The sequence below is a fragment of the Lepidochelys kempii genome, chromosome 24 (assembly GCF_965140265.1).
Source record: "Lepidochelys kempii isolate rLepKem1 chromosome 24, rLepKem1.hap2, whole genome shotgun sequence".
NCBI lineage: Eukaryota > Metazoa > Chordata > Testudines > Cheloniidae > Lepidochelys > Lepidochelys kempii.
In genome coordinates this window covers 7473490-7484891 of record NC_133279.1, presented here as the reverse complement: position 1 = coordinate 7484891, position 11402 = coordinate 7473490, and the positions used below count along the sequence as shown (strand labels likewise).

At 49.8% G+C, this 11402-nt stretch overlaps 1 protein-coding gene across 4 annotated transcripts in view; it reads left to right on the top strand.

Moving 5' to 3' along the window:
- Window positions 1-8474: 8474 nt before the first annotated feature.
- Window positions 8475-11402, top strand: part of ARNT (aryl hydrocarbon receptor nuclear translocator) — a 38738-nt gene continuing 35810 nt past the window's right edge. For all 4 annotated transcript variants that reach the window (XM_073323394.1, XM_073323396.1, XM_073323393.1 and 1 more), the window contains exon 1: window positions 8475-8582. In XM_073323394.1, coding sequence (XP_073179495.1) covers window positions 8558-8582 — 25 coding nt within the window. In that variant the 5' untranslated portion in view covers window positions 8475-8557. The remainder of the gene's footprint in view (window positions 8583-11402) is intronic.

Sequence of the window (11402 nt, the reverse complement as noted above, 5' to 3'; positions counted from 1 at the left end):
CCTGACCCTTCATTCCAAACAGCCATGTTTACTTCCACCGTGCCTGGGAATAACTGTTTGCTGGATTGGGCTTTAAGGCCTAGATACTGGGAGGTGCTGAGAGCCCCCCACTCCCACCGATCTCAATGGGAGCGGAAGGTGCTCACTGCCTTGCAGGATTGGTGTGTGTGTGTGTGTCAGAATTATTGCAGTACTTGCTCAGTTGAATTAAAGGTGGTTTAGCACAAGGCCTACACATCACTTAAGTCTCACTTAGGTGATCGAAACAAGACTTAAGGGTACCTGAGCCCTGGGTTTGCCCGCCGCGTGGGGCATATTTCACCCTGAGGCCCTAATCATGCAGCCACTTATGTACATGCTTCATTTTAAGTTAGCAATCTCAGATGGGCTAGTCGCCCAGGTACAAGCCCATGCCGCCATGTCTTGACTACTATAGTGACCCGTGCATTAGAGAAAAAATAATTTTAAAACAATAAAGCAAACAATTACTTGCATATTTACTCTCATCTAATTCAGAACTGGTAAAAGTTTTTTTCACATCTGTGATTAGACTGTGGAACTCTCTGCAACAGGAAGTCATTGGGGTTAAACCCTTCACAGGATTCAACAAGGGATTGGACATTTATATGGATAACAAGAACAGCCAGAGTTAGAATTTATGCTGACATACATTTTGGAGGAGATATTACACTTCATGTTTCATGCCTTAAGAATGTGGTCTACTGAAAACTAGGGTAAAATTACAAGCTATCACTAACCCATAAGGGTTTTCCTGGGTTTGGTGACATGCTAAGGGGCTCAATAGAGAAGCGGAAGATCAGAGTCTGTCTGCAGCCAGGTAGCTTCCTTAGAGTAAGGCGGGTTGAGTTGTTGCTCTTGGTTTTTTGGGTCCTTGTGTGTTATCATTCTGAAATCTAAGATGTAAGGAATGTTACGTTGCAACCTTCTAGCAAGAGGAGTTCTTTGTGTTTCTTTAACTTCTGTGTGCATCTGCCAGGGGTGGCCAACCTGTGGCTCTGGAGCCTCATGCAGCTCTTCAGAAGTTAATATGCAGTTCCTTGTCCTAGGCACCGACTCCGGGGCTGGAGCTTCAGGCTCCAACTTTCCAATGGGCTGGGGGGATGCTTGCTGCTCAACCCCTGGCTCTGCTCCCACTCCACCCCTTCCCGCCCCCTCCCCTAAGGCTGCCATGCCCTCGCTCCTCCCTCGCAGAGCCTCCTGCACACCACGAAACAGCTGATTGGCAGGTGTGAGGAGGGAGGGGGTGGTGCTGATCGGCAGGGCTGCCGGAGGGCAGGAGGCGCTGGAAGCGGGGGGCGGGGGAGTAGGGAGCTGATGGGGGGTTGCTGACGTATTACTGTGGCTCTTTGGCAATGTACATCGGTAAATTGTGGCTCCTTCTCAGGCTCAGGTTGGCCACCCCTGGCATATGTCATGAATGTAACAAAGACAATCTCTAACCACTAGGGATTAGGAAATTTCTTGCACCTTTCCGTGAAGCAGCTGGTTCTGGCCACTGTCAGAGACAGGCTACTGGGCGAGATGAGTCTGGCGACTCTAGAATACAGTGTTTCATTTCCCCCTTTGCCATGTGGTAACTTTATCAAAGTGGAGGGAGTCTGAACAAGTTACAGAGTGGTGAAAAAAAAAGTTTGCGAGGGGCAGGGGTGTATGGGTAAAACCCTTGACATCCGTCGTTCTGTGGCACTGTGTAGCTGAAAAAGGAAAAGGGGGGAGGGGGACAAAAATTCCCATTTTGAACACTTTTTGGAAACTCAAATGAAATTTGCCATCAAAAATGCCCTTTTCCAGTGGAAAAAAATAATTTTTGATTAAATCCATTTTTCAGTGGGACTTTTTTTTTGGGGGGGGGTCAAAACATGTTGACCATTTCTAGTTTATCGGGGGGAAAACCGGGACATGGTGCTTATGGGAATAAGAATGGCAGCTGGAGTGACAACAGCTAGGATGAAAATGACAAGGCAGTCTCATGCTCCAGGCCATAATTTGATCTCCATCTGAGCTGCCAGGAAGAAATGCCCTTTGTCCCACACACCCCAGTCATAGGACATCATTTTTAAAGTTCTGCACCAGGAGCCGTGGGAAAGGTGGCTTTAGCACCAGCTTCGGAACAGATTCCCATGAGCCTCCTCTTTTCTGATCCAGATGCAAAAAGGATTTAGGGGCCGATGGCTGAGAGGTGAGGAGCCCCTTTGTTGAGAGCACTGAGACCCTTCCCAGAGAGGATCAGAACCCTTGCAAGACCAAGTCCTATCTAGGCAAGGACATTTTTATCACATCCATTTGGGAGAAGTCTCCAGTGTAATCCAGGGTCAAGCCAGGTCCCCAATGAGGGATCTGATTATATGAACTCTGCTAGATAAGCGGATTACATAAACCTTACCGGATAAGCAGAAGCAAAGGTCACTTTATCAACAGGGACAAACACCCTCTTGAGCGGCTGGGAAATTGTCACTTGCTCCTCAGAAGCATTCAGAGCATGGGTAAAGCCAGCTCTAGGGGAGCTGAGCTCGCTGTTCATTGTGCTGGCATGGACAGAACAAGAACAGCTTCCCAGCTTTCTCTGCTCTGACTTGCCATGTTTAGTCGAGCACCATTCAGAGAGCAGAGAAAAGCAGCAGCAAGAAAATCCCAGGATTATTCGGAAGCACTTGGAGGCCCCACCCAAGATTGGAGCTCCATTGTGTCACGCACTGGCAAATCCTCATGGTGAGAGGTGAGACACGGCCTGCCCCAAAGAGTTTATAGCCTGAATGGACAAAGGAGAGGAGGAGAACCAGAAGTGCCTTTCTCAAGGTCACACAGCAGAGCTGGAATTAGAATTCAGGCCTCCCAAATTGGTGCTTTAACCACTGGACCACAGCAGATTAAACAGCCACAGCCGATCCTGATGCCCTATGTAGGAACTGCCACATCAGATCAGACCAATTGCCCACCTCAGCCTGTGTCCTACCGCCAACAATGGCCAGTACCAGCTGCTTCATAGGAAGGTGCAAGAATTCTCCTACAATGGACAATTACTGGGCCTAATCCAGCACCCACTGATGTCCATACAAAGACTCCCATTGACCTGAATGGGCACTGGATTTGGCCCAGAGAGACTGAGCCCTAAATATCTTGGTCCCGGTCCTGCATCCCTTGAAGTCAACGGGGGTTTTGGTGTGGACTTTTCTGGAGCAGGGCTGGCTCCATTATGTAGAGAGGTAAGGACACCACACCAGAACAGATGATAGGTCTGTCTGATCTGATGATATGACAATACCCAATGTTTTGGAGGAAGGTGAACAAAACCTTAATGAGGCACCTAACCAGCTGGGCAAGTCTTTACTTTGGTGAGAGGGATATTTTCATGGTCATGACTGGAAATCAGCATGGGTCTGCTTGTCACCTTGAGAGCACCTAGAAAGGACCCTCTGTGCATGGATCTCCCCTCTTCTCTGGGGAAGGGAGGTCAGCCACCTGCAAGGCACTCTCCCACTGTTCCTGGGTCCCACTCAGCCTCTGCACATGTTTCAGAGTAACAGCCATGTTAGTCTGTATTCGCAAAAAGAAAAGGAGTACTTGTGGCACCTTAGAGACTAACCAATTTATTAGAGCATAAGCTTTCGTGAGCTACAGCTCACTTCATCGGATGCATACTGTGGAAAGTGTAGAAGATCTTTTTATATACACACAAAGCATGAAAAAATACCTCCTCCCACCCCACTCTCCTGCTGGTAATAGCTTATCTAAAGTGATCACTCTCCTTACAATGTGTATGATAACCAAGGCGAGTGATCACTTTAGATAAGCTATTACCAGCAGGAGAGTGGGGTCGGGGGGAGAGAAAACCTTTTGTAGTGATAAACACCCATTTTTTCGTGGTCTGTGTGTATAAAAACCACTATTCCTACCTACATGCCTCCAGCTTTCACCCTGACCACACCACAGGATCCATCGTCTACAGCCAAGCTCTGCGATACAAGCACATTTGCTCCAACCCCTCAGACAGAGACAAACACCTACAAGATCTCTATCAAGCATTCTTACAACTACAATACCCACCTGCGGAAGTGAAGAAACAGATTGATAGAGCCAGAACAGTTCCCAGAAGTCACCTACTACAGGACAGGCCCAACAAAGAAAATAACAGAACGCCACTAGCCGTCACCTTCAGCCCCCAACTAAAACCCCTCCAATGCATTATCAAGGATCTACAACCTATCCTGAAGGACGACCCATCACTCTCACAAATCTTGGGAGACAGGCCAGTCCTTGTCTACAGACAACCCCCCAACCTGAAGCAAATACTCACCAGCAACCACATACCACACAACAGAACCACTAACCCAGGAACCTGTCCTTGCAACAAAGCCCGTTGCCAACTGTGCCCACATATCTATTCAGGGGACACCATCACAGGGCCTAATAACATCAGCCACACTATCAGAGGCTCGTTCACCTGCACATCCACCAATGTGATATATGCCATCATGTGCCAGCAATGCCCCTTTGCCATGTACATTGGTCAAACTGGACAGTCTCTACATAAAAGAATAAATGGACACAAATCAGATGTCAAGAATTATAACATTCATAAACCAGTCGGAGAACACTTCAATCTCCCTGGTCACTCGATTACAGACATGAAAGTTGCTATATTACAACAAAAAAACTTCAAATCCAGACTCCAGCGAGAAACTGTTGAATTGGAATTCATTTGCAAATTGGATACAATTAACTTAGGTTACCTTGCATAATGACTTAGCCACTCCCAGTCTCTATTCAAGCCTATTTCCCCTTGTTTTTTCCTACCCCCCCCCCCCCCCCCGCCCCTCAGACGTTCTTGTTAAACCCTGGATTTGTGCTGGAAATGGCCCACCTTGATTATCATACACATTGTAAGGAGAGGTTTCAGAGTAACAGCCGTGTTAGTCTGTATTCGCAAAAAGAAAAGGAGTACTTGTGGCACCTTAGAGACTAACCAATTTATTAGAGCATAAGCTTTCGTGAGCTACAGCTCACTTCATTGGATGCATACTGTGGAAAGTGTAGAAGATCTTTTTATATACACACAAAGCATGAAAAAATACCTCCTCCCACCCCACTCTCCTGCTGGTAATAGCTTATCTAAAGTGATCACTCTCCTTACAATGTGTATGATAATCAAGTTGGGCCATTTCCAGCACAAATCCAGGTTTTCTCACCCCCCCCCTTTTTTTTTCAAAAACCACACCCACAAACTCTCTCTCCTGCTGGTAATAGCTTATCCAAAGTGACCACTCTCCTTACAATGTGTATGATAATCAAGGTGGGCCATTTCCAGCATAATTCCAAGTTTAACCAGAATGTCTCACGGGGGGGGGGGGGGGGAGTAGGAAAAAACAAGGGGAAATAGGCTACCTTGCATAATGACTTAACCACTCCCAGTCTCTATTTAAGCCTAAATTAATAGTATCCAATTTGCAAATGAATTCTAATTCAGCAGTTTCTCGCTGGAGTCTGGATTTGAAGTTTTTTTGTTTTAAGATAGCGACCTTCATGTCTGTAATTGCGTGACCAGAGAGATTGAAGTGTTCTCCGACTGGTTTATGAATGTTATAATTCTTGACATCTGATTTGTGTCCATTTATTCTTTTACGTAGAGACTGTAAGGAGAGTGATCACTTTAGATAAGCTATTACCAGCGGGAGAGTGGGGTGGGAGGAGGTATTTTTTCATGCTTTGTGTGTATATAAAAAGATCTTCTACACTTTCCATAGTATGCATCCGATGAAGTGAGCTGTAGCTCACGAAAGCTTATGCTCAAATAAATTGGTTAGTGTCTAAGGTGCCACAAGTACTCCTTTCCCTCTGCACATGGGAAATGTTGGAGGGAAGGTGGAGAAAGGCAGAGGGAAGGTGAGGGGGAGTTGATGCTTCAGTGCCCCAGGCTACCGGCAGTATATCTGCGGAAAATGTAAATGCCACCTGAATGAGGTACCAGGGCATTGGTGTATGCAGAAATCCTTGAAGCCATGCTGTCTGTGAGCTGGAAAGATCATAAGCCCTGGAGCTGATGCACTGCATAGACAGGTCTGGCTTTCTGGGATCTGCAGGTTTGTGCGTCTGATTGCATGTGTCTGGGTGCCTATGTTCTTGCACATCACTGCAAAGACCTGTGTTTGCTGCGAGTGTCTCATCCCTCTCGCACTTGCCTTCTTTTGTGTCTCAAAGATTTTAATCTTCCTGGGGGGGGTGAACACCTGCTTAAGGACTTTTCAGGGTCATGCCAGAGGGCTGATCACTTTGCAGGGTTGAGCCCTTAGCCTATACAGTGCTTTGGGAGTGCAGAAGACGCTGCAGAAATGGAAGGGTTATTTCTTTTGTAGTAACCAAAGGCGGAGTTAAAAATAACCTCCCACACAAAAGCCCAGGGGGAGCCAGTTTCCCCTCCTCCCTCTGCCCCAGGCTCACATAATTTATGTTAAAAGAAAAGGAGGACTTGTGGCACCTTAGAGACCAACCAATTTATTTGAGCATAAGCTTTCCTGAGCTACAGCTCACTTCATCAGATGCATGCTCAAATAAATTGGTTCGTCTCTAAGGTGCCACAAGTCCTCCTTTTCTTTTTGTGAATACAGACTAACACGGCAGCTACTCTGAAACCTATAAAAGCTAAGGCTTTATTTACAAAATTAAAAACACCCCTCCATCACGGAAGGTCTCCCCCCCCCCCCCCATACTGCCTCACTCAAATACATCATTGCAGCAGCTGCCAGCAGCAATAGTAGCGGCCTCGCTGTCAGGGGAAAAACCTGACACAAGAACGAAGACAAATCCCTCCAAAGCTAAACCAAAGAAATGTGCCTGAGCAGATGACAAACTCAGGCACCAGCAGCCGCCTCACCAAGGGCTGAGAACTCCCAGGCTGGAGCCCTCCACTGAGAGCAGCCTGCTACCACTGCTGGGGTGGGTGCAAAGGTTGTCACATGAATCCTTGCCTGGGACTGCTCGGTCCCTAGCTGGTGCGTGTGCGTGCACTGACCCCACATTGTCGGAGGGGAAGCACTCGAAGCGGGGGAAGGAAGGGCTCGGCCCCAGGTGTGGGGAGAAGCACGCCATGGGGGTGGGGGGGAAGGGCTCGGCCCCAGGTGTGGGGGAAGCACGCCATGGGGGTGGGGGGGGAAGGGCTCGGCCCCAGGTGTGGGGGAAGCACGCCATGGGGGTGGGGGGGGGGAAGGGCTCGGCCCCAGGTGTGGGGGAAGCACGCCATGGGGGTGGGGGGGGGGAAGGGCTCGGCCCCAGGTGTGGGGGAAGCACGCCATGGGGGTGGGGGGGGGGAAGGGCTCGGCCCCAGGTGTGGGGGAAGCACGCCATGGGGGTGGGGGGGGGAAGGGCTCGGCCCCAGGTGTGGGGGAAGCACGCCATGGGGGTGGGGGGGGGAAGGGCTCGGCCCCAGGTGTGGGGGAAGCACGCCATGGGGGTGGGGGGGGGAAGGGCTCGGCCCCAGGTGTGGGGGAAGCACGCCATGGGGGTGGGGGGGGGAAGGGCTCGGCCCCAGGTGTGGGGGAAGCACGCCATGGGGGTGGGGGGGGGAAGGGCTCGGCCCCAGGTGTGGGGGAAGCACGCCATGGGGGTGGGGGGGGGGGAAGGGCTCGGCCCCAGGTGTGGGGGAAGCACGCCATGGGGGTGGGGGGGGGGGGAAGGGCTCGGCCCCAGGTGTGGGGGAAGCACGCCATGGGGGTGGGGGGGGGGGAAGGGCTCGGCCCCAGGTGTGGGGGAAGCACGCCATGGGGGTGGGGGGGGGGAAGGCTCGGCCCCAGGTGTGGGGGAAGCACGCCATGGGGGTGGGGGGGGGAAGGGCTCGGCCCCAGGTGTGGGGGAAGCACGCCATGGGGGTGGGGGGGGGGGAAGGGCTCGGCCCCAGGTGTGGGGGAAGCACGCCATGGGGGTGGGGGGGGGAAGGGCTCGGCCCCAGGTGTGGGGGAAGCACGCCATGGGGGTGGGGGGGGGGAAGGGCTCGGCCCCAGGTGTGGGGGAAGCACGCCATGGGGGTGGGGGGGGGAAGGGCTCGGCCCCAGGTGTGGGGAGAAGCACATGATCAACAGGTGGGGGCCATGAAGAGCTCAATCCCGGGTGGAAGGGGGGGGCTCAGCTCCAGGCTCGCGCATAGGACACCCCCCCCAGGGGGGAGGGTAAAACCCGGCTCCTGGCCCTTTAAACCCTGCCTTACGCCATCCCAGTGACGTCACCCAACTACACACCCTCACAACAAACGCGCCCTTTAAATCTTTCCCAGCAGAACGCCCCTCTCTGGCCACGCCCCTCGTGTGCGGGTGGGGGCGGAGCCTGCGGAGACAGCCTGAGTTATGCTCCGGGTGACTCCGCCCTTTTCCCCTCTCTGCCCAATGGGAAAGGGTCAGGGAGCGGCTCCCGCCCCCGCTGCCCGCCCTCCCTCCGATGCTGAGCGGGCAAGCTCGGTTGCGCCGCAACGGGGCGGGTTTTCCTGCGCCGCCATCTTGGAAGTGGCGGTGGGACTGAGCGAGCGGGCCGGCGGGGGGGCGGTCCCGGGCCCATGGCAGCCGCCGCCGCCAACCCGGGTGAGTGCAGGGCCCGCCCGCGCGTGGCAAGGGGGCCGGGGACCCTACGGGGGCCGGGGCAGGGGGATGAGAGAGGGGCCTGACGGAGGGGGGGGGTGACTGATGAGGGACCTAATGGGCAAGTCTTGGGAGAGGAGGGGAAGGGGTGACCGGGGGGGGGGGGGGGAGAGGGGAGGTAAGCTTGGGAGGGAAGGGGTGATCGGGGGAGGGGGGGAAGCTTGGGAGGGGAGACCGGGGAGCTTGGGGGGGGAGGGTGGACTGGAGGGGGCGGGCTGGGTGCCAGGGATGTTTGTGCTGAACTCAAGGTAGTGGAATTTAGAAACTCTAGATCTGAGAGTTGGGGTTGGGGTGGGTCTCCCCTCCTATTTAAACTTGGGGGGGGAAGGCTTAGCTGGGGCCTTTAATGGGGAATACATGAGGTGGGGCTGAACCTACTCCTCTTCTCCCCCCCCCCCATGAATCCTCCCCTATTTTTTCCTTCTGCACTTCAGTTTTGTGCACCAGGTTGTGTTGTGTTGCTGGCTAGCATGTGCCTAAGCATACCCCGCTTCCCTTCAAGGTCCACATGTGCATACAGCCCAGGCTGTATGCTCCTGTGTCTCTCTTTATTCTTTATTTGTAAAATGATTGCTGGTTGGCGTGCCGTAGGTGCACTCCAGAGAATTCTAATGTTTTATTTGTGTTTTTTTTAACGGCTAATATTGGGGTGTTATTTCCAGATCTTTTATTTTGTATGTTGACTTGTTTTTGCCCTGGCAAGGCACAAAATCTACTCTTGCTAATTGCTCAAAATGTAAGGACTTTGTAGTTTATAGCAATAAAAACAATATCCCATTTCATCATTTCTAAACTGATTGTCAAAACTAACAGCACACAAGGGCATGAGTGGAGTGTGTACTCTGCTTCTAGCTTTCTCTCTTTGTAAACTATAGCTCAGTGGTTTGAGCATTGGCCTGCTAAACCCAGGGTTGTGAGTTCAATCCTTGAGGGGGCCATTTAAGGATCTGGGGCAAAAATTGGGGATTGGTCCTGCTTTGAGCAGGGGGTTGGACTAGATGACCTCCTGAGGTCCCTTCCAACCCTGATAGTCTATGATTCTATGATTTACAACAGGAGCTCTTTTTGTCTGAGTGTAGGGGGAAATCTGGTACTTCTGATACTTGCTGATTTAAAATGGAATCTTTCACATCTCATTGTAGATTACTGGCTAAAATCTTCTCATTTGTATTGTTGTATATCTGTCACAAGTTCCTTGATGTCAGTGAAGTTATTGTTGATTTACAGTGTTGTAACTGGTTTACAGTGTTGTAACTGAGATCAGAATTTTGGCCTCTGCTTGTGTTCCTTTGTGGTGTTTTCTGTTTATTCTCATTTGTGTCTTGAGGCTGATTAGGGGTCTTGGGCTGAGAGAGTTCAGGTTCATCTAGTACTGTTCCATAGAATTTTGAAGGATGAAATTTTCATTCTAACTAAACATAATTTGCATATAGTAACCTTTTGTGGCTTTCAAGATCAAGAAAGCATCTTGGGTCTTTAGCTTGTGGTGAGCTTGAGGCGAGGGCGCAGCACTGACGTCTAGAAATACGTGGTTGTGGTTTCACATATAAAGAACTGAAATTTTACAACAACCTTAAGCTAGAGTTGCCCATAATTGAGTCATTGGTGCTTGTGTTGCCATTCAGTCAGAATATGGCAACTGAGATTGAAATGGAGACCCCGATCATGCAAATACTTACATATGTGCTTAACTAATCAATGAGACTCCTCAAAGTAGTAAAAAGTTAAGCATGTACATGTTTGCAGGGTTGGGGCCTTATTAAAGATATTGCTCCTTTCTTGTCTGCTTGGACTGTTTTATTTTAGTGTTGAATTTTGTTTTCTCTTGCAATTTCATGAGCAAAAGAGGTGTAGTTAAATCCACGGCAATAATTGCTTGATGCAGTAAAGCTAGAGAAAAAACATTTTGTAAACCAGACTTTGTAGCACAATAACATTTCTTTGAACTACAAAGGAAATACTCAAATGAGTGTTTTTTATTGTTCACACATGACACAATGTTTATGCAACTTCATCCTGCTGAGTTGCATGATATTTAGCATTATAGAGGCACTCTTTAAACATTGCTAAATTCACATGTCAAGAACAAGTTTTCCATCTGTGGTTAATGTTTATAACTGCATGGCTGCAGTGTGACAAGCAGAGCAATAATAGCTTGGTTCTCTAAACAGGAAAAATTATTTACTCTCTGCATAAGCATTCATTGTATACACAAGGATAATGTTTGTAAGATAAATTATTTATCAGCTGCTGTCCTTGCAATCTTTGACCCCCTTTTTCCCCTTTGGTCTTAAAAAGTGGACTACAAAGTTCAGGTGAGTCAGTGCATATTTCTGGGCTTAACTCAATGTCCTCCTATTAAGGAGGCTGTGAGTGTGGTGATGGGTAAAACTGTTAACAAAATATGTTGCAATTTACAACTTGTTAAAAGCACAGCAGTTTCAACATTAGGGCCCAGATCCTTAAGTTCTGCACAGGAAGACCACTGTGCCCTTGTGGACCCTCACTGACTTCACTGGAGTTCTGCAGGTGCAGGGTGTGTTTGTGCCAAACAGCTTGCAGAATCAAGTCCCAAGCCTGTTTAGTGGAAGCATTCAGTGCACGTTTCTGGGCTTAAGTCAATTTTCACATTAGCCTTGCTGTTCATAAGTTCTTATGTTTCAACCTAAGCAGCAAGCAACGTATAACGTATTGCTGAGTGGACTACTTCTTTTCATTTAAAAAGAAGTACTTCTCACATCTTAAATTTCTTCTTAAAGCACC